Raw genomic sequence first — 24,410 nt, forward strand, 5'->3', positions numbered from 1 at the left:
GCAACTGGGTAGAGCTGGAGTTTCTTTCGCCGAACTGCGTAGGGGATCTGTTTAAGTCCCTTGATCCTCTTGGTGAGGTACTTTTGGGGCCTTTCCAGTTGCTGCAGGTGTCGGGTAAGGTACATCCCAAATGGGGCATTGTATTCAATTATGGGCCTGATAAGTGATGAGTAGAGGGGCACAATGACCTCTCTTGATCTAGATGTGAACCCTTTCGTGATAAGGTGGACTATATAGAAGGTCTTTCTAACCACTCTGGCAACGTGAGTGTCAAAGGAGAGATTGCTCTCTAGTTGGGTCCCCAAATCCCTAATTACTTCTTCCGTATTTAATGGATTACCACCTATGTGGTAATTTGTGGGCACTTTGTTTTCCCAAAGGGGATGACTATGCACTTTTTGGCATTTAGCTTTAGGCCATGGCTCTGGCACCAGTTATCCGTCTCTGTGAGACCCTTTTGGAGGATGCTTGTGTCAGTTGGCGAGTCGATTATGGCACCCAGTTTGCAGTCATCTGCGAACTTGGTCAGCCATAGTCCTCCCATGTTAGCCTGTACCTCAGAGAAATATATACCGAACAAGAGAGGTCCCAGGACTGAGCCTTGTGGGACGTCACTTGTAACTGGTTTAGAGTCTGACATGGCACCTGCAATTCTGACCATGTGGGTTCTATCCCTGAGCCAGTTTGCAACCCATCTTGTGACATAGGGGTTGATATTTAAGCTGGTGAGCTTATTTATGATGCCCGAGTGGGGTATTGTGTCGAAGGCTTTTGCAAGGTCCAGGTAGGCTGTGTGGACTACATTCCCTTCATCTATGGCCTTGGTGACTGTTTCAAAGTCGACCAGGTTCAAGAGGCAAGATCTGCCCTTAACAAAGCCTAATTAGGTAGGATCAAGTGTTTGGAGGTTCCCAATGTCTTTGTTTATGAGTTTCATGATGATATGCTCCATAGCTTTGCAGACCAGGCTAGTCAGGCTTATAGGCGATAGTTTCCGGGGTCCGTTATGGCACCACCTTTGTGGAGTGGGACCACTGTTGCTGTACACCATTCCTTGGGTACATATCCTGTAGTAAGGCTGAGATTGAACAGTGACTTTATGTGAGGGTTCAGTTCTTCTTGGAGTTCGTGTAAGACACAGCCCGGGACACCGTCCGGTCCCATTGATGCTGTGTTTTTTGCTTTGGAGAGGGCAGCTCTCACCTGTGCATCTGCGATGTCAGGGAGGCTACACTCTGTTGGGATAGACATTTGCTCTTTTGTGGGGGAAGGGGGGGGTTGCACTGAACCTGTCTTCCAGGATGTTGGCAATGTCTGTGGGTTCAGTGTATTTTTTGTCATTTTGAACTAACTCAGAGCATATCTGGAAGTTGCCACCCAGGTTCCTGACATAACTAAAGAAGGCATTGTGATTATCTTTAGCATCTTGTGCAATTTTTCTTTCGAAGCTGGCCTTAGATGATTTTATGAGGGATCGTAGTTTCTTGCTAGTACTGATCAGAGATGCCTTCCCTTTTTGGGATTTTGCTCTATCATGTAGTAGCTTCCTCCTTCTGTTGTATAGCTTATTTATAGCTAGGGTCCACCAGACAGGTCTTCTGCTTTTGGAGGAATGAGTCTTGGTTTTATTTGGGATAGCACGATCCATGCATTCCTGTAGGTGTCCATAGAAAGCGTTTGTAAAGGATTCTGCGGTTTGGGCCGTATTTTCCACTGGCCCAGGGGCTTTGAAGGATTTCACCTCGGTTTTGAGAAGTGTGAAATTTGCTTTTGAGAAGTTCTTCACTGTGGTTTCCTTGGCTGGGGGTGGGGACAGGATATGGATGTCCAGTGAGATTAATTTATGGTCGGATCTTACCAATGAGGGGTATACCTCTGGTATGGAACAGAGTCCCCATGCCGGTGATGATCAGGTCCAATATGTTTTCCCCTCTTGTGGGAGTGGTGACCAGTTGTTCCATAGCATTTCAGTTTATAAATTCTAGGAACCGTTGGGCGTGGGTGTTGGGGCTTGAGTAGTGCTCCCAGTCTATGTTTGGGTAGTTGAAGTCACCCAATATAATGGTGTTTGGAGAAACCTTCATATTCTCCAGCTACTGTAAAGCATCCTGGGACCTGTACGACCTGAGAAGGGTGAGACCAAACCGCTCTCAGCCTTACATGTTTAAATGTGGTACTTCCACTACTTTCTGCAAACTCTACAGCCTGCTCACTCCATAACACTGTAGCACTTTTAGTTTCTGTAATGCTGTTTGCCTATCTCTGCACCATGCCGAACTGCATACAGAGTCATTTAGACTGTGGTTGCGATAATACGTAAGTACCGTAAAATCTATACGAGCTTTTGTGCACACATGTTTAGCTTTGTTCAGATTTCTTGGACTTAGAACTGGAGGAGTAATGTATGGAAACAACATAAACAAATACAATTCTATAAAGGTGAGCTTTTATTTGTGCAACAAAGTGGAAGTCAGCCCTTTTTCCTGTTTGGTTTGCACTCCAAAACTTTACTTTCTCTAAAAAATATATACCCCGTTGGGCATCAATGAATGTAGTGTCCAAATACTCACGTAAAACATATCTACCAGAACACGCAAAAACAATAACCTTTCCTGATGGGCGCTAATAAATGACACTATCTTGGGTTACGTATTACCACCAGGAAGTTATGCAAGTTCTGGGAGTTGTAGTCTTAGAAGGTATCCCGCCCCACAAAAATGCTTACTGGAACTGTAACGTATGGAGAGCGAGCAGGTGACTAGTATTTGAAGAAATGGTGGATGTACTATGATCTCAGTAGACATTCAGTCAGACGGTCTTTTATGTGGCTGAGGTGGGGTGATTTTTATATATTTTTTTCTGTCAGCTGGATCGGTTGAAAATAACGAGAGGAGGGTGGCTACGGCTTTGGTAACATGGAATCTGTGATTGTGGAAGGAGATGAAGAGACGATCCCACGAAGCATTAGGTTTGTTTTTATGTTATGCTTGTATTTTATTATGCATTTGGTTGAAAGATTTTATGCCGCAAGAAAACCGGGTTTTAAAAAGTTGATAAGAAGTGCCTGACTTAAATGTATACTTTATTACTTTTTTCTTTGACGGGATTTATTCCAGCTAATCCTCCGATTTTATTTTTGTAATGTATGGAGTGACTGTGGCTTCTGTATGTTGGTATGCTGTGCTTTATTTCTGTTTTACCTATGAACTGACCTTTACCGTTTTTCGTTTAAAAGTCGCTGTTTAAGTCTGGTCCTACATGGTGTTATATTACGGTTTGAATTTTTTGACAGTGGGACAGCTGCTAATTTGTCGCAGTTAAAAGGATTCTGGTGTACCTTGTGTTGTGATCTGACTGGTAAGGTGGAACCAGAATTGTTTGTACATTTCTGTCTCTTTTGACCAGCTTTACAGAACATGCGTGGAATCCCGTGTACCACAGTAGCAAACAGAAGAGGGAATAGTTTAGATTGCGATAATGGCCCAGTACTGTAAAACAGTTGTTTGCATTTATTTCAGTATTTACATTGAAAAAGGCCATTAGCGACAGCTGTCACAGTGCCCTTGGTTTTTAAACACTTCACTGATTTGTGAAGTGGAGTGACGTTTCCCACATGTTGTTCAGGTATTTTGACAGTCTTGATTGCAGAGAGCACAATTGTTTGCCTTGCCTGTTGTAGTTTATCTTTTTGAGGATAAATTATAATTCTCTTGGTGATTGATGAGAAACCATTCAAAGAAAAATGCATATATTTGAATACACGAGTGTTTGTGAATGTTTTGTTTAGATTTATAATCCAGCAGTTGCCACTGTATTTCTTCTTCAGATGTGTTAATTTTATATTTTGCTTATTTTTAAAAGCTGTAATTTTTATAACTTTAAAGAATCATTCTGCAGCAACCTAAGTAACGCTTTAAGTTTTGCTAATCAATGTGGAATAACTTAATGATGTATACAAATGGTCTGTTTGGCTTGTGACTGAAAAAGGTAATTTGGCCAGCCAAAAGCTGTAAATGGTAATATGGGTACCTATTGGTATGTATTTTAAGCACATTTCCATATTGTTGTACAGTGGATATAAAAAGTTTACATACCCCATGTTAAAATCCCAGGTTTTTGTGATATATAAAAATGAGACCACAATAAATCACTTCAAAACTTTTCCCACCTTTAATGTAACCTATAACCTGTACAATTTGATTGAAAAACAAACAAATCTATAAAAAACATACAATAAGCTGGTTGCATTGTGTGCACACCCTTAAACTAATACTTTGTGGAAGCACCTTTTGATTTAATTACAGCATTCAGTCTTCTTCAGCATGGCACATCTTGACTTGGCAATATTTGCCCACTCTTCCTTGCAAATGTGCTCCAAATCTGTCAGATTGCAAATGCATCTCTTGTGCACAGCCATCGTCCGGTGGCAGAGCCTAATGTTTGGAGCCAAAATTAGACATTTCCCTTTCTTGAGGCCCTCCCAATCCAAAAAAAATGTAGATATTTGTGTTGCCACTGAAAACTGGTTACAGTGCAGTGAGAGCATTCCTTCCTTACTATATTTTACTGTTTACAACTGGTTTGGGCACACAAGTGTAGATAGGAGAAACACTAACACTGATGGTGATAAGGACAAAAAAGACTTTTGTTATGACCCCCCCCCCCCAAAAAAAAAAACATTAAAATCTGATCCAAAAAAATTTTGGAATGCTATAAACAAGTATTACATTCAGGTAACCCAACTTCACCAAACCCATATCCTGACAAGACACCTGAAGAAACTGCCAATACCTTCAACACCTACTTTATTGACTCCATTTCCAAAACTATTTAACCCCAACCTCTCAAACAACAAGACTTCAAACCTCCCTATACACCCCTCAACCACTATCTCAGTAAACTCATCTTGTCTATCCCTTGACCTTTCTAAGGCTTTTGACACTATCTCACACACTCTGCTACTTAGTAAACTTGGGTAGACCTAAACTATGATGCAGTTGCATGCTTCTCTAGCTGTCTTTCTGATAGTGCTGAGTCCCATCGTACTGACTGCAGCCTATCTACCCCTCTCTCAGTAAGAACTGGTGTTCCCCAAGGTTCCATTCTTGGACCTCTACTCTTTAATATCTTCAGCAACTCACTCCACTCCTCTTATCCTCCATCTAACATTGTCTAATACGCAGATGACTCTGCAGTCATAACTATTGCTAATTCTCTCTTAGAACTCCTAACAAATACCCAGACATCTTTCAGCTCAGTAGAGGCATGGCTCACTAATAATCAGCTCATCCTCAACCCTAAGAAAACAAAATTACTACTCTTTCTACATAAATCTGCAAACCACATTAAACTTTCCTTCTCCATAAGGTCCCTAAACAATACTCCTATAGAAGTCGAAACTAGCACAAAACTTCTTGGCATTATCATTGACAACAAACTAGCTAGATTTGTAGCTCATCAGACATCTCTCTCTCTCTCTCTCTCTCTCTCTCTCAGCCCAAGTCTCTCTCTCTCTCTCTCTCTCTCTCTCTCTCTCTCAGCCCAAGTCTCTCTCTCTCTCTCTCTCTCAGCCCAAGTCTCTCTCTCTCTCTCTCTCTCTCTCTCTCTCTCTCAGCCCAAGTCTATCTTCTCTTATCTCTCACTACTCCCCTACCCTACCAGACTTCTACGAAGCTCAACCCAAGACCTACTAAAAATCCATAAACCAAATCAAACACGGTGCAACTTATATAGCTACTATCCCTCTATTGCGTGGAACGAACTCCCACTAAAAATAAGGACCCTGACTCACCCCAAACAATTTAAGCTACCAACCAAAGGCCACTTTAAAAAAACATTGGTCCTGCCGTTGTACGCAATCTCCTTCATTATTATCTCCATTTATAGTGCAGTCAAACTTTACCATTAACAACTTCATTCTATGCTTCCTATGCAGCCTCCAAAGCTTCTTCTTTACTCTGCTCCCCGAAATTCTTATGTAACCTTTAAAGTTTCTGCTACTCTGCATACAAAACCTTATATTTACTCAACTCTCTTTTTAAACCAAAACATACAACTTATTCTACTTTTTTTAACATTCTCCATTTTGTTTATAGTATTGTGTTATCTGTCAACAACATACATGTATGTAGCTTACATATTTTTAACTACCCACATTCTCTCTTGCTGTTTTTATTGAAATGTATCTGTATTGCTATTTTTATTGCGTTGTATATCTTTGGAGCTTTTCTCCCCAGGCCTCCGCTGAAAAAGGGCAATAGCTCAGCCGAACAATCCCGGTCAACAAATGTAAAATTAAATAAAAATAAAAAATATGTCTTGTCTTTGACTGAAACACCATCACCTTAGACTAGCTGACCTTGAAATCCATTATATCCTGGTAACTGTAAATAAGACCTAATATATCCTGACAACTACAGAATCTGTCCTATTCATGGCATGCCTAAACATGAAGCCTGTCTTGATAAACTATCTAGTGACATAAATGCTGTCATTCTAGGGGATTTTACCCTTGTATTATTTTGGCGCACCTATACCTCAACAAACAAATATGCACATTATCAATGCAAATTCCCTTGTTCAAATAGTGCTCTCTTGTACTAGATGCACTAACATTTTTGATGTCCTTCCCAACATAACTTCTGTAAGCTGCCCACCCACTGTCAAATCCTCATCAGTCAAATCAGATTTCTGTGCTTTAATATTCTCTGTTCCACTACAGGTTACTCTCCAACCTAACCATTTTTGTAGACTTCTTCAAGGCCAACATCTTTTTAGTTGTTGCTGACTTGAGACTGTAGATCAGTTACCCTGCTCTTGATAATCCTGTATATAGCAAGTACCACTTCATATACTCCGTTTTAATCTCATCCGAACTTCAGTATAGAGGCTTTTGTTACTGTACGCCACAAATACATTGCCAGGTTTAGAAACCAATTCCGTTGATGGAACTCTGCAAGAAAGTTTTCAGCAAAAGGAAAAAGCTGATAACCCTAAAGAAAAGAACAAAGTCTCAGCATGCTAAAATCAACCTTAAAAGGGTTAAAAAAGAATTGGGAAAAAAAAAGATCAAATCTTGCATACCTAATAATTATGAGCTAAAAATTTGCTGCATCAGCAAGGAAACCCACAGTGCTTTCTTTAATTACTTGATGAATTTCAAATAAGTTGTGAGCAATACTGGGTATTATCTGTAATGGCACTGCACATTCAAACCCTGGGGATATAGTAACATCCCATCAGAGTAATTTAGCACCAGATTCTTTCCTTTTGTCTTCTCCAATTTCTCAATGCAAGTGTCCAGCTCAGCTGCCCCACCCTCCAAACATTTCAACTGTAAATACCTCTAAACAAATAGTAAAAGTATTGTTTAGGACCAAAATCACCAGCTCTATCATGACAGATAATATACTGGGCTCTTTCTTGGTCATCATGAAGCACTCTCGCTCTCACTGGATTTTGTTGTGAAACTATTTAACTTCATCCCCCTCAACTAGACTAGTACCAGAAGTCTGGAGAGTAGCTGTAGTAGTATCTATCTGTATGGCGGCTCTGCCACGGACCCTAAACCTCTCTGGTACCATTTGCAAAGTGATGGAATGTGTCATCATGGACCTTGTCAGCAGAAACGTAAGGAACTTGCAATCTCTAGATCTGAATCAATTTGGTTTTAATGGAGATCATGCCTATTAAACCTAGTTACCCTCTTTTTGAAAGAGTCACAGAAGCACTAAATAACTATAACTTCATGCACACAGCTTGTCTTGATTTAGCAAAGGCCTTTGTCAATGATGCCAAAGTGGAATATAGTGTTGGAGTGGTCAAACTTCATATAAATCCCTTTGTAACCTGCTGGGCTCCCAACTGGCTTGCTTACTGCTAGAACACACTCGGGAGTGTGGCATGTTATTGGAAGTATTGTGTTCCATCAGTGGTGTATGTTAAGGCTCTGTTTTGTGACCACTTCTGTTTAGTATTTTGCTCCTTATGTCAAAACCAACATTAAAGGTCTTTGACTGATCGTGTTTGTGGAAGATTTCAAGCTTAGAGTCATCAGCTTCCCTGAAAACATTCATCCTCCAAGAGGGCCTAAGTTGGACAAACTCTTGGTGCCAGGATCATGGTCTGAAGCTGAATACCAAAAAAAGGTAGCAGGATGCTGTTTGCAACAGGAACTCTTGACACACCTACCACATAAAATGACACCCCCCCATTAAACAGACACTGTCATTAGAGACCTAGACTCCTTCATGGGTAACAAACTCTCCTTTGACCACCATATATGCATTGTTATTAGGAAAGCTTTCTTCCTAGTCCAGCTGATTTTAAGAATGGTGTTTCTGCTCAGTCCGTAGAAGTCATCATATCTGTATACATATTCCTCATCAGGCTTATACTACAATGCAGTGTGTTGTTGGATATGTACGTGTCCAAGCATGTACTCCAACTTGGAAAAAAGCACAGTGGTTCCTCAACAAAAAAAATCTCTGGTATGAATAGCTTGCTGAATCACCCAAAGCATCTAAAGGCCCTGTCTCCCTTATTTAATTGATGCCCTACAGATTCCTATGTAGAAAGCTGTAAAATGGCCATGTCCGCCTTGTCTCACTAGATGTCTGTTAGACTTATAGGAACATAAATACAAGATCAAGACACTTAAATCCTATATTGCAAAATAAATGAGTTGTTGGAATGACAGCTAATCTCCCTCAAGAATCCCCACCTGTGGAACGAAATCCCACTCTGTGCATATCACTTTTCAAACTATTTTACAGTCTAATTTCAGCACATAGATGGAAATTGCAAATCTGCCTAGACCTGGCATTGGTATCCCTTATGGACAGTGAAGCAAATGTTTGGGTGTATTTGTCTTTTTTTTTTAATTTCTCCAAATCTTTTGGGTTTCTAATACCATGATTGGAATGGACCCCATTCCTAAGTCAAAGTACGATTAAAGTTCATGAAATTAGTATTGTTTTACTCTTTAATGTCAGCCAGTAGTGCTCTTTGCAGTACCCGCAATGTGCCCAGTAATGACTCCTGCAATTTGTACGAAGTTACATGTATTAGTAGCATATCTAAATATGATTGTAGACTTTTTTTTTATAAGACCTGTTGCTCCTACTACTATTGGAACTGTCTGAGTTTGTTTCTTGCACATTACTGTTGTTTCTGCCTGCAAATCCTGGTACTTTATGACTTTGTGTCTCTCTCTCTCTCTGTGCGCATGACACTGTAGTCACTGGGTGTGGCAATTTCAATGATTAATGCTACTTTTGTTGTCTTTTCTTGGACCATTATACTCTGTTTTGTAGCATCTATCTTTTGAACTGTTGGCAATGGATGATCCCATGTGATGTAGACTTCATTTTCTATGATGCTTTGTGGTTCATGTTTCCTGTGGTTTTCAGTCACTTCAGTAGCGTAATGTTTGCACAATCCCCAGTGCAACAGTCTTCCCACATTATTATGCCTTTCAGTATACAGTCCTTCTGCCATATGTATGTTGGAACCCGCAACGAGGTGTGCAACTGTTTTTGTAGTTCGGTTTTACAAAACCTACATTTGTCTGTTTCTCCCACGTGTTCAATGGACTTTGTAAACCAGTGTGTACGCAGCCCACTATCTTGGGCCGCCAATATTAACGTTTCATCTCTTGGTTTGAATTTGCCTCTCCTCAGTCATTCTTGCTTTCTTTCCTGATCAACATGAGGTTCTTCCAAACGTTTTCTGTACTTGCAACTGTATTTATGCTTTTTCCACATTTCTTGCATTTTCATCTGGTCTTTTACCTTTATATGCTTTCTTTTGTTTTTTGGCACATTCAGTTGCTGCCTTATTTACTTCTGGCTTGATTTCCATTCCTGCTTGACACCGCTATGCTTCTGCTAGATTAAGCAGAGCAGTCATCTTGTATTTATTTGCCTCCTGTTTCGAAACTTACACTGCGTTTAGGTCTTGTGAGGTCAGCAGATATGTGTGGAGTCCCACAATTACGGATCTATACATATAATCAATTTCAAGGAGGCCCATCCCTCCTTCAGAATGGGGAATATACAGTCTTGGTGTGCACTGATTTTTATACATCATTTGGTGAGCATGAAGCATTCTTCTTCTTTTCCCTGTCTAATCTGTCCAACACATTTTGGAGCCATTCAGTCACTCCAAAACTGTAAGTTAGGACAGTAAGAGCAAATTGGTTTATAGGTTGGATTTTGTTTGTAGATGTCAGTGCTGTTTTCAGGATTTATTTTAGTCTTCTGAAGTATTCCTTACTAAGTTTTATTCACATTTGCTTGTGTTTTATTGTTGGTCCTTCATCAGTTCCCAAATATTTATACACTCCTCCTTGCTCAAGCTTTTTTATATCACATTCCTGTCCCAAACTGATGTTTTCTTGGTGTTGCAGTTTTCCCGATTTTAAAGTTTACTTTTGCGCATTTATCAAAACCTAATGACATTCTTATATCATTTGAAAAAAGTTTTGACAACTTGCAGTTGTGCTTTATTTCCTCATCTGATGAGCTATACAGTTTTAAATAATCGACAAAGAGAAGATGTAAAGTCTTTATACTTTGTTTTCTAGGAGCCAAATTATAGCCATGGCCTAAGCTGTTAAGTAGACAACTTAATGGGTTAAGGGCAAGGCAGAATAGCAGTGGTGACAGTCACCCTGGAATATCCCCCTTTATTTTTATCTCTGAGATAATAATTTGTCTTTTATCATGGCTTGAGTGCAAAGTGGTTTGCCACTGTTTCAAGGTCACTGTAATGTAGTTGATCAGTGTAGGGTGTATCTTGTACATTTTAAGCACTCTTTTATCCATGAATGTGGGATACTATCAAATGCTTTTTTTGTAGTCGATCCATGCCATACTTAGATTCTTTCCCTTTTTACAATTCTCCACTATGACTTCATTTAACAACAAATGATCCTTTGTTCCATATGACTTTCTTTCATTGCCCTTTTGTTCTATTGCCATAATTGAATTTTCTTCTAAATGACTATAAACTCTGTCTGCATCAGTTCCTGTGTATAGTTTATACATTGTCGGAAGGCAAGTTATTGTTCTATAATTTTTAGGGTAGCTTGCAGTTTCAATCTTTCTGCCTTTTACTTCATTCCTTTCATATCCTGTACCTTTAACCCTCTTATTCTTTCTTTAACTTTTTCTGTCTATTTAGCATCTTAATGTTCCACAGGATCTTCATAGATACTTCTCTAAAATGTATCTGTTTATTTTTTTGGCAGTCTTTCTTTTTTTTTTTTTTCCAGTAAAATTTTTATTAAATTTTACTGGAACATACAAAATATAATCTGACTTAAAGCCAAGAACATTAACAATTACAGTTGTAAATTCCATATAGTTCCTAAAACAAATACTATTTATGTGACAACTATATACACTAGTTACATAACAGCGCTACTAAACCGTAGTATGATAAGAGCTAGAAAGACCACAAAGATACATTTCAACAAAGTAAGGAGAGAAAAACAAAAAGAAGTTGAGATGGGCATCTAGCTGGATATAAATACAAGGTCGAATGTTTAAATGTCACCCAACTACACCCGATTCTCTAGAATGTGATCAAAGATAAGTTTCCAGAATTTCGGATAATACACTTGTTTGCTTGCATTCCTAATAATAAGTTTTTGAGAGGCAATGTATTTAGTAGCCATGTTTTTGAATCCATTCCATGAGGGCTTGGTGCGGTCTAGCCAGTTTTTTGTTATGGAAAACTTTAATTAGCATACACATAGTGATTAGCACATGATACTTCAGTTTTGAAAACTTGAGGTCTGTGATATGAAGAATTGCTAATTCCCAAGATAGGGTCAATTTATGATAACCCATTTTTTCTAAGGGTACTTTTAGGAAGCACCAAAGCTTATATGTATGTTTGCAGAACCAAAGGACATGTATGAGGTCTGCATGGGGGAAGGAACAACATGAGCAAGAAGGGGAGACTTTGGGATCAAACATATTCAAAATAGAGGGGGTGTAGTAAGTATTATTGTTGATTATTAGTTGCGTGAAGACAAGTTTTTAAGGGGATAACTTAAAAGTAGATTTGATTGCTTTAATCTTCTGTTAGTGAAGTCACTTCCTAGTTGATCCCAATATTTAGAAAATAGCAGTAAAGATTCATATTTCATTGCTCGAATTAGCTTGTAAGTATTTGATAACATTCTTTTCTTATAGGTTCATAGGTTTATACTAGGCTATCTGCCCCAAGGCATTTATAAGCCTAGCCCGAATTTTTGTGGCTTATGCCACCCCTTATATGAAAAAATACTGTACCCATTAGTTTGTTGTGCCTCTGTCCAGCAGTGACACAGAGATGATTCCCGGGGTAAACCTACGATCTCCCATCCACAGGTCAAGATTTCTCTTGAACAGAGCCAGCAAGGTGCTCTGCCTCACATGGACCGGGACTCTATTCCACAGCATAGGGAGTCTCTGAGTGATAAATCTATCCCTCCAGCACGTCCTATTACATCCCGAATGGGGCATTGTACTCTATCATTGGTCTGATAAGTGAAGAGTACAGGGGAACAATGACCTCACTAGATCTGGATGTGAATCCCTTCATGATCAGGTGGGCAATGTAGAAGGTCTTTCTAACCACTTTAGCAACGTGAGTGTCAAAAGAAAGGCCACTGTCAACCTGGGTCCCCAGGTCCCTGATAACCTCTTCTGTGCTTAGTGGATTGCCACCTATATGGTAGCTTGGGGTTACCTTGTTTTTCCCAAAGGGTATGACTATACATTTTCTGGCGTTTAACTTCAGGCCATGACTCTGGCACCAGCTATCTGTTTCCGTGAGTCCCTTCTGAAGGATATCCGTGTCCGATGCACTTTCCACTATGGCACCCAGTTTGCAGTCGTCTGCAAACTTTGTCAGCCAAAGTCCTCCCATGTTGGCCTGTACTTCTGAGAAGTAGATGCCGAACAATAGGGGGCCAAGGACCGAGCCCTGTGGGACACCACTTGTGACCGGCTTGGAGTCTGACATAGCGCCAGCAACTCTAAACCTGTGGGTTCTGTCCTTAAGCCAGTTTGCAACCCATCTTGTGACATATGGGTTTACATTTAAGCTCGTAAGTTTTTCTACAATACCCGAGTGGGGTATTGTGTCGAAAGCCTTTCAAGGTCAAGGTAGGCTGTATGGACTGCCTTTCCCTCATCAATGGCCTTGGTGACTGTTTCGAAGAAGTCGACCAAGTTCAAAAGGCATGATCTTCCCTTGACGAAGCCAAACTGGGTCGGGTCCAATGTCTGCAAGTCCCCTATATCTTTGTTTATGAGCTCCATTATGATCCTCTCCATAGCTTTGCAGACTAGACTTGTTAAGCTTATGGGTGGTAATTACCAGGGTCCGTAGAGGCACCGCCGTTGTGGAGTGGGACCACAGTTGCCGTAAGCCACTCCTTGGGCACGTATCCTGTGGTAAGGCTGAGATTAAACAGCTGCCTTATGTGCGGGTTTAATTCCTCATTTAGCTCGTGTAGCACACAGCCGGGGACACCATCCGGTCCCATTGATGCTGTGTTTTAGCTTTAGAGAGAGCAGCTTTCACCTGCGCATTTGAGATGTCTGGGAGGCTACACTCCGCTAGGATAGTTATCTCTCCTTTAGGGGGGGAGAGGGGGTGAAGTTTGCACTGAACCTGTCTGCCAGTATGTTGGCAATGTCTGTGGGTTCAGTGATTTTTGTATCATTTTGGACTAATTCTGAGCATATCTGGGAGTTTCCACCCAGGTTCCTAACATAGCTGAAAAAGGCCTTATGATTGTCCTTTGGATCCATGGCAATTTTTCTCTCAAAATTGGCCTTAGTTGATTTTATGAGTGCTCGTATTTTTTTACTAATAATGATCAGGGGTGACTTCCCTTTTATGGATTTTGTTCTGTCATGTAATAGCTTTGTCCTCTTATTGTAAAGTTTGTTAATGGCTGGGGTCCACCAGACTGGACGTTTGCCCTTTGTGGAAAGAGTCTTGGTTTTATTTGGGATTGCCTGATCCATGCAGTCCTGGAGGTGTTCATAGAAGGCATTTGTAAGGGCTTCCGCAGCTTGGGTTGTGGTTTCCGCTGGCTCAGGGGCCTTGAAGGATACCACACCAGTCTTGAGTAGTGTGAAGTTTGCTTTAGAGTTCTTCACTGTGGTCTTTTTTGTTTGGGGTGGGGGCGGGATGTGGATTTCCAGTGAGATTAGTTTATGATCAGATCTCACCAATGAGGGATATACTTCCGGTGTGGAGCATTTTGTCCCCATGTTTGTGATAATGAGATCTAGTATATTTTCTCCTCTCGTGGGAACAGTGACTAGCTGTTCCATGGCATTTGAATTTATGAACTCTACCTTGTTTGATAGGCTTTAGGGTTTATATTATTGGTGAATAATCTATATATAGAATAATAGTGCATTTTTTACTCCCTTCTTGTTTTTTACTCCCTTCTTGTTTGATAGGTTTACCAATATCTCTGCTAAATTAGATATATGTTTTCGTTGAGGGTTGTAGCTATAGTTATTGTTAAAATCAGCTCTCTGATCTGGCGTAGAATAATAGTGCATGTTTTACTCCCTTTCAAAACACTTCTTAGTTGTAAGGTTTTATCTCTGTGTTTATGGATGTCCCATAACGTATAACCTTTAATAGCCAGGTAATCTTTGCGATTTAGTAAGTTATTATTGATTTTGATGTTAGGTTTCATATGGATAGATTGGAGAAAAGGTAGTGCCTTGTCTAGATTCAGGAATTTTATTAGGTCTTGAAAAGTCTTAACCCTCAGCTTAAGAGTATTGTTTATCTTGATGGACCTAAGATTTGATGGAGTTAAGAAAGGAAAGGCTTTAGGGTTTATATTATTGGTGATCAGATGTTTATACCACATTTTTACCCATGATGGTGACCAGATGTCTTTTTGAGGGCAAATGTTCGAGATTGAGATGATTCTGTGAGCACAAATGATCCAGTAATAGAGCCGGAAATCCAGTAGATTGAGACCTCCTTTCTCTTTCGGGTAAGATAGTTTTAGATAGCTTATTCTGACTGATTTAGGAAACCAAACAAATTTGGCTAATTCTTTTTGTTAATACTTAAAAAGTTGTTAGGGATGTCAAGGTTTGAGGCATTAAAGTGATGTAATAATGTAGGAAGAATGTCCATCCTGATAATTGCTGCTTTAGACAGCATAGATAATTTCAGCTGTTGCCATCTGTGAAGGTCCTGTGTAATATTAGACCACGCTTTAAATAAGTTGTTCTGGAACATGGATGCGTGATTATGTTCCAATAGTAAGCTTAGATATTTGAAAGAGTAGACTACTTTGAAATAAGTTTTTTATGGTGTAATGGTGTAATGCGTTAATGGGGAAAATAAGGGATTTCTTTTGATTGACTCTAGTTTGAGATTTTTGAGAACTCATTTATTGAGGCAACTATTTTCTTAAGGTCTGTGCTAGGGTGCTCAAAGTATATATTTAAGTCATCAGCAAAAGCAGATAAGACTTACTTTGGTATTTTGAAATCTGGGAATAGAGTGGAAGTTTTTTTTCTGTGAAATATGGAAAAAGAAGAGCTCTATGTATAGATAGGAGAGGAGAAATGGGACAGCCCCGTCTCATTCCATTAGCTAATTTAATGGGTTTGGAAAATGTTTTGTTGATGTAGAGGCACGTAAAATAATTATTATATAGGTATTTTATTAAATTAATAAGTTCTTCTTGGATGTAGAATTGGGATAGAGCTGAAAGTAGGAAATTCTAATTGACTCTATCAAAAGCCTTACAGGCATCAAGAACTAAAGCATACCTTGGATTTTTTCTCAAATTTAGTAAGATGGATCATAGAATCTAGGGTTAGAGTGTTATCTCATGTATGTCTGTTGCACATAAAACCAGACTGTTCAGGGGATACGATAGAGGACATAACCCTCTTAAGTCTCTCAGCTAGAAGGGAGGATACAATTTTCATATCCACATTAATCAGGGAGATTGGTCTGTAGTTGTGCAGATTAGATTTTGTCCAGGCTGTTGTTAGTGATGAAGATTGTTGTATCAGTGGAAAATATACAATAAAAGATGAAGACAAAAACGGTTCTGCCTAGCGTTTTATTTTTTCTAGACCTTATCCTAAAGGACAGAGGGGTGGAAAGATGTGGTTCTGCAAACCACAGGGAGTCGCACGTGGTGAATTTCCCCCTAGAGGCAGAGGGGGGAATAATAACAGACGCTGCCCCAGGGCAGAGGGGGTCCCCAAAACCAGGGTTCCAGGGAATCTTTCCCTGACCAACCCTTTCAGCATCCCTGAGAAGCTGCCCGACTGTCCGCCTTCGGAGGCAGTCTGGGGAAGATTATCTCTGTACCCGGAAGCCTGGCAATCCATCACTCAAGACACATGGGTACAGAAGATCATATCCGAGGGTTACAAAATTCCTCTCACTTTCCCTCCGGTACAACCGCCAAAACCCCTACCAAACGTACCACCCACACAAAGGGGTCAGGCTCAGCTAGAAATAAAAAAGCTGTTAAACAAAAGAGTCATCCAGGCAGTCCCAGCAGATCAGCTAGGATCCGGAATCTACTCCAGATTCTTTTTGGTACCAAAAAAGACAGGAGATTGGAGACCCATTTTGGACCTCAGCAGGTTAAACAACTATGTTTTAAAGACAAAATTTTGGATGGTAACACTGCAGCCCATTCTACCCTTTTTGGGCAGAGACAACTGGATGTGCTCATTAGACCGCCAGGACGCGTACTACCACATAAAAATACACAGGTGCTCCAGGAGGTTTCTCCGCTTCCGGCTGGGAGTCAGTCATTTTCAATTCAGGGCCCTGCCCTTTGGTCTCACCCAGCCCCGGGTGTTCACCAAATGTTTGGCAGTGGTCACGCTCACCTGAGACAAAAGGGAGGTGTTTCCATACTTAGACGACTGGCTCATTTCCGCTACCACCAAACAGGATCTCATAATGGCCAGGGATTATACTATCCATCTTTGCAACAGCCTGGGTATTTCTATAAATTTTGCAAAGTCCTCCTTGTCGCCTTGTCAATGTATAAACTTTATAGGTGCCGTATTAAACACCACAGAAATGTCTGCAACATTACCACCTCAGAGAGTGACAGATATAAGGTGGAATGTTCAGCTCCTGTTTCAGCCCAGCAGAGTCCAAGTCAAGCTAGTATTGAAAGTGTTGGACCTCATGGCGGCGGCGATTCTTCTACTTCCATTAGCCCACTTCCACATGAGACTTCTTCAGTGGATGCTGTTTTCTCAGTGGTCCTTTCAGCAGCTGCCAATGACCCACAACATTTTGATAACACCATCTTGCAAGAAACATCTCTCCTGGTGGATGGTTTCCCCTCAGCTTTTCAGGGCAGACCCTTTGTTCTCCCCCCTCCAGTTGCCACTGTCACAACGGATGCCTCCCTGATCGGGTGGGGGGGCATTATTAGGGCAGGATGGTCCAGGGCACTTGGCAACAGTCAGAATGCCACCTGCACATAAATGTCCTGGAGATGAGGGCGGTGCTTTTGACGTTGCAGGCCCTTCAGAGCTCTCTTCCCACGGGGACTATAGCAATTCAAATGGACAATATGTCTGTGGTGTGGTACATAAACAAGCGGGGCGGAACAAGGTCCTACCCCCTCTGTCGAGAAGCACTCGGACTTTGGCAATGGGCGATTTCATCTCAATGGTTTCTGATAGCAATGCACATCCCCGGGAAGTCCAACGTCATAGCAGACAGATTGAGCAGAACTATCCTCATGCCTCACGAGTGGTCTCTAAATCAAGCGGTAGTAGACAGAATTTTTCGGAAGTGGGGCCAGCCTTGCTGCGACCTTTTTAGCAACTCCAAAACAGCAAGTGCCTCGACTTCTTCACACTTTTCCTCTACCAGGCCAGCCCCTCAGAGGCGGCTCTTGTTCACGTTTGGCCCCAGAATTAGGTCTTTATGCCTTTCCTCCCTTTCCATTGATCCCAACTAATTCAGAAAGCAACCGCATTGAGATCCAAAATGATCCTCATTGCCCCGTTTTGGCCTCGACAAGTTTGGTTCCCGTTCCTGCACAAATACCTACTGAAACAGCCTTGGCATCTGGAACCCCTTCCGGATCTGTTGACCCACCTCACAGGCAAGCTGCATAAGTCTCTACATTCCATCAACCTCACAGCTTGGTTGCTCCACTTCCAGCCATAGCCAGGCTTCCCCTTATTTCTCCTCCTGTTCGTGATATCATTCTGGCTTCCCATAAGTCCAATACTAGGAAGACTTATGCGAGTAAATGGAAGCGTTTTTCACACTGGGCACAAACTAGATCCTTAGATCCTTTCCATGCACCCATTCATGAGGTTCTAGACTTTCTGGTGGAGCTTTTTCATTCGGGGTCATCATCGGCCACTATCAGGGTACAATTAGCGGCCATTGCTAATTTTCATGTTGGACTCTCAGAAACAAATATTATGTCTCACAAACTCTGTAAAGCCTTTCTCAAGGGCATTTTGTTGCTCAGACCTCCAGTCAAAGATCCACCCCCACAATGGGATTTGAATTTAGTTCTAACTTCACTAATTCTACCCCCTTTTGAACCGGCAGCTTCTTGCTCCCTCAAACTTATTTCTTGGAAAACGCTGTTTTTAGTAGCTATAACATCTGCCAGAAGGGTATCGGAACTTCAAGCCTTGTCTGTCCGTCCTCCCTATTTGGTTTTTCATAAAGATAGGGTAACTCTCAGAACAAACCCTTCCTTCCTACCAAAAGTGTTATCGGAAGCAAATCTAAACCACTCCATTGATTTGCCCATCTTTTTCCCAGACTATACCAACAGGGCTGAACAAAAATTACATTCATTAGATGTTCATCGCCAATTACGGTATTATCTAGACAGGACAAAACAATTCAGAAAGTCAGACCAGCTCTTCCTCTCTTATGCTGCAGGCAAGAAAGGGCTTCCAGTATCGAAAGTTACTCTTTCCAGATGGCTGACATCTATTATTACCTTGATCTATGAGTTGAGACACAGGCAACTACCCTCTAGGCCTAAAGCTCATTCAACCAGGGCACTATCAACTTCAACGGCTTTTCAAGCAAGGTTACCACTAGATGCCATTTGTGCAGCAGCTACATGGGTGTCCAAACATACTTTTATTGCCCATTACAAGCTTGATCTAGCCTCCAGAAATAGAGCTGATTTTGGTTCCACTGTACTCAGGAGTCTGTTCCATTGAGCCACCCAGGACTAAGATGCTAGGGACGCTGTCCCATCCAGCAAGAATGAAGGCGAGAATGACAACTTAACATTAAGAAGTTATGTCTTACCATAACGTTCCATGTTAGTTGTCTTCTTCTCGCCTTCTTCTTCATCCCTCTCCTGCCCCCTAGCCTGGATAGACTCGAGGTTCTGAGTCCTTCCATTTCTGGAGATACAATATGTTGCATCTTTCATGGTATCCTTAGTGTTATTAGCAGGTAACCTGTACTCGTGTAAAAAAAAAAAAAAAAAAAAAAAAAAAGGATTATAATAATATTATTATTATTATTATTATAATATTACGTTTTATACTATGTCTTAGCTTCCAAACGAGATCTGGGGAGTTAGCGCATGGTATTGTGGGATATAGGGCTGCCTCGAGCCGGTAAAAATAGCTCTCGAGCTATAGTATAGGCCGAGTCAGAGCCGAGGATCGGCTCCGAACCCATCCAGCAAGAAAGAAGGCGAGAAGAAGACAACTAACATGGAACTTTATGGTAAGACATATAAGTTTCCAGAATTTCGGATAATACACTTGTTTGCTTGCATTCTCGAATAATACACTTGTTTGCTTGCATTCCTAATAATAGGTTTTTGAGAGGCAATGTATTTAGTAGCCATGTTTTTGAATCCATTCCATGAGAGCTTGGTGTGGTCTAGCCAGTTTTTTGTTATGGAAAACTTTAATTAGCATACACATAGTGATTAGCACATGATACTTCAGTTTTGAAAACTTGAGGTCTGTGATATGAAGAATTGCTAATTCCCAAGATAGGGTCAATTTATGATAACCCATTTTTTCTAAGGGTACTTTTAGGAAGCACCAAAGCTTATGTCTATGTTTGCAGAACCAAAGGACAGGTATGAGGTCTGCATGGGAGAAGGAAGAACATGAGCAAGAAGGGGAGACTTTGGGATCAAACATATTTAAAATAGAGGGGGTGTAGTAAGTATTATTGTTGATTATTAGTTGCGTGAAGACAAGTTTTTTAAAAGGGGATAACTTAAAAGTATATTCGATTGCTTTAATCTTCTGTTAGTGAAGTCACTTCCTAGTTGATCCCAATATTTAGAAAATAGCAGTAAAGATTCATATTTCATGGCTCGAATTAGCTTGTAAGTATTTGATAACATTCTTTGCTTGTTTGCTAGGCTTACCAATATCTCTGCTAAATTAGATATATGTTTTCGTTGAGGGTTGTAGCTATAGTTATTGTTAAAATCAGCTCTCTGATCTGGCGTAGAATAATGGTGCATTTTTTACTCCCTTTCAAAACACTTCTTAGTTGTAAGGTTTTATCTCTGTGTTTATGGATGTTCCATAACGTACAACCTTTAATAGCCAGATAATCTTTGAGATTTAGTAAGTTATTATTGATTTTGATGTTAGGTTTCATATGGATAGGTTGGAGAAAAGGTAGTGCCTTGTCCAGATTCAGGAATTTTATTAGGTCTTGAAAAGTCTTAACCCTCAGCTTAAGAGTATTGTTTATCTTGATGGACCAAAGATTTGATGGAGTTAAGAAAGGAAAGGCTTTAGGGTTTATATTATTGGTGATCAGATGTTTATACCAGATTTTTACCCATGATGGGGACCAGATGTCTTTTTGAGGGCAAAAGTTCGAGATTGAGATGATTCTGTTAGCACAAATGATCCAGTAATAGAGCCGGAAATCCAGTAGATTGAGACCTCCTTTCCTCTTTCGGGTAAGATAGTTTTAGATAGCTTATTCTGACTGATTTAGGAAACCAAACAAATTTGGATAATTCTTTTTGTTAATACTTAAAAAGTTGTTAGGGATATCAAGGTTTGAGGCATTGAAGTGATGTAATAATGTAGGAAGAATGTTCATCCTGATAATTGCTGCTTTAGACAGCATAGATAATTTCAGCTGTTGCCATCTGTGAAGGTCCTGTATAATATTAGACCACGCTTTAAATAAGTTGTTCTGGAACATGGATGCGTGATTATGTTCCAATATTAAGCTTAGATATTTGAAAGAGTAGACTACTTTTAAAGAAGTTTTTTATGGTGTAATGCGTTAATGAGGAAAATGAGGGATTTCTTTTGATTGACTCTAGTTTGAGATTTTTGAGAACTCATTTATTGAGGCAACTATTTTCTTAAGGTCTGTGCTAGGGTGCTTAAAGTATATATTCAAGTCATCAGCAAAAGCAGATAAGACTTACTTTGGTATTTTGAAATCTGGGAATAGAGTGGAAGTTTTTTTCTGTGAAATATGGAAAAAGAAGAGCTCTATGTATAGATAGGGGAGGAGAAATGGGACAGCCCCGTCTCATTCCATTAGCTAATTTAATGGGTTTGGAAAATGTTTTGTTGATGTAGAGGCACGTAAAATAATTATTATATAGGTATTTTATTAAATTAATAAGTTCTTCTGGGATGTAGAATTGGGATAGAGCTGAAAGTAGGAAATTCTAATTGACTCTATCAAAAGCCTTACAGGCATCAAGAACTAAAGCATACCTTGGATTTTTTCTCAAATTTAGTAAGATGGATCATAGAATCTAGGGTTAGAGTGTTATCTCATGTATGTCTGTTGCACATAAAACCAGACTGCTCAGGGGATATGATAGAGGACATAACCCTCTTAAGTCTGTCAGCTAGAAGGGAGGATAACATTTTCATATCCACATTAATCAGGGAGATTGGTCTGTAGTTGTGCAGATTAGATTTTGTCCAGGCTGTTGTTAGTGATGAAGATTGTGTTTGAGTTGTTTAAATATCAGTCGGTTATGCCATTTAGTTTAATATAGTTATATGCTTTTAAAAGGATAGAAGACCGTTTTTGGTTAAATGTTTTATAGAAGTCTGGAGTGTAACTGTCCAGACCCGGGGCTTTACTTGATTTTAAATTTTCAATAGCGTTGATTATTTCTTGTTGTTCAAGTGGGGCATTGAAGTGCTCTTTTTGGTTCTCACTTAATTTGGGGGATGTGAGATTTTAAAGAAGAGCTCAGATTCTGTCGGTGGTTTGTTGCGCATCCAGCCCATATATTTCTGAATATATTAACTTGAATATGTCTAATATTTGAGAACCTGACTTGTATATCTTATCTTGGTAGTGCAGTAAAGAGATCCTAGAGACTTCCTGTTTATTTTCAATTAACCTGGCCAGTGTTTTAGATGGGACTTGCGCCCATTCGGAGTATTTGGCTATGGACCTTAGTTCATAAAGTGAGTAGTTATACTGCTGATGGTCAAATAGTTTTAATTGTGTGGCATTAATTGCAATTCTCTAGATCAGGATTATTTTTCAGTGGATACTTCATTTCTAACTCCTTAAGTTCAGCCATTAACTTAGCTTCTATCTCTTTAGCCATTTTTTTATAAAAAGAGGCTTTCTGGATTATAATTCCTCTAAGCTTCACTTTACAGGCCATCCATTGTACATCATACGGTATACTAGTGGTCTCTAAGTTCCCCTCTAGTTCTGTTAGAATACTCAGCATCTCTTGTATAACATCTGGTTTCGGTTACCCCTGTTGATCTTACTTGGCGAAAAGACAGGCGTCGTTAATATCAAAGTTATCTTTGAATGATCAAATAGATACCTGGGATCGGAGTAGTATTTAACTTCCCCTTTTAACAGGGCCTCAGAGATGAGAAAGAAACCTAAACCTGACCAAGACTTATGGCATTTGGAATAATATGTATGTATATTGCTTTTATCTATGCTGGCTCTAAAGGAAATAAGATCAATAAGGCATAGGTCCATCATGAGTTCAGCTAGGGCATTTGAAGCCTGGAGATTTTGTGGAATTGTGATACTAGTACGGTCTAAACACGGCTCAGTTATTGCATTCCAGTCTCAAAAAAAAAAATGTATGTTTGCTTTAGATTTGAAAATAAGGTGCATCAACGTTTTTTTCTTATTTTTATCTTGCAAGCCTCTCACGTTCCGTGACTCTATTGTCCACATCTCTAAAGTTTAAATTGTAATCTGAGCAGTATCCATTTTGATCTAAGGTGTTTGTTTATTTTACAGACTCCAGGATTGATTTCTATAGATATATTAAAAGCCTTCACTAGTTTAGTAGCACTTGACTCTTTCAAAACTAACCTAGTGGCTAACCCACCTAACCAACTTATTTGAAAGAGCTTGAAAAAGAAAGAAAGGTAGCAAAAAGAATCCAGATTAAGTAACATGTTAAAGAGATAAGAATGTAATCTACAGATAAAGTTCTGATTAACCTTAAACTAATATACAGTACTTAAACTAATATACAGTATTTCGACTATCCCTCGATTGGTCATCCTTTACTCTGCTTACCATATCCACTAGCTTCCCATATGTAATATTTGCTAGACCTATAAACTAAAAAGAAAAAAAAGAGAATGCACGTTTAATAATGCCTTACTATAATTCCTATTGACTGAAAAGGGTAATATAATTATGGTTAAACTTGGTTTCTAGAGTAGGTAATACTGAAGGGACTTACTAGGGGCTTTGACCTCCAGTTGGGCTGGAGACCTTGTGTAAGACATGTTACCTGCCTTAGGACCTAGTGAACTAATAACTAGACAGAGAGGCTATCTTAGGTCTTATCAGCGTCAGTGAATTATTCCCCTGAAGAAAGTATTTAAACTATACTATGCTGTTGTGTGACCAAGCCGTACTTAAAACAAGTATAAAAATCATAAATAGCTCCTATGATCCAAGGTGAAATAGGATCAAATATGAGCAAAGAGATCAGAGGATCACTTGGTAAGCAGTAAATTAGTGTCTCTATGAGATAAGCATCTGCAGGAACTAAAGTATAGGAACAGCTTCTAAGATAACACTATCACTGTCTATATACCACTAAGAGTATGACAAAGCATATTATTCCGTTATAAACCATGTGAAATGAATGTAATCGCTTGTAACTATATAATAAGATCACAAGAGTGCTAGTTAAGGTATGTCATGTCCTGATTAATCCCTGCTACTTATGTAAGATGATTGTTGTCACCTAAAACTTACAAGATAACTGATAAACCTTGAACATGTGCAGGTCGAATGCCAGTAACGTGTACTGATAGCAACATAGCTCAGAATAGAGCTGTAAGACACATACCCACTTCCCCATCTTCGCATAACAGAATGTTGAGCACAGCAATGGGAAAAACTTGCTCCATAATACC

General features: G+C 39.8%; 1 protein-coding gene across 7 annotated transcripts in view; it reads left to right on the top strand.

Moving 5' to 3' along the window:
- The first annotated feature begins 2,685 nt into the window (after window positions 1-2,685).
- RUBCN (rubicon autophagy regulator) overlaps window positions 2,686-24,410 on the top strand; it is a 2,564,006-nt gene continuing 2,542,281 nt past the window's right edge. For 6 of the 7 annotated variants that reach the window (XM_044070705.1, XM_044070707.1, XM_044070708.1 and 3 more), the window contains exon 1: window positions 2,686-2,968. In XM_044070705.1, coding sequence (XP_043926640.1) covers window positions 2,916-2,968 — 53 coding nt within the window. In that variant the 5' untranslated portion in view covers window positions 2,686-2,915. The remainder of the gene's footprint in view (window positions 2,969-24,410) is intronic. The other variant, XM_044070711.1, reaches the window with a different exon arrangement.

Source organism: Protopterus annectens, chromosome 4.part1 (genome assembly GCF_019279795.1).
Source record: "Protopterus annectens isolate FY-2018-M chromosome 4.part1, PAN1.0, whole genome shotgun sequence".
NCBI classification, from domain to species: Eukaryota; Metazoa; Chordata; order Ceratodontiformes; family Protopteridae; genus Protopterus; species Protopterus annectens.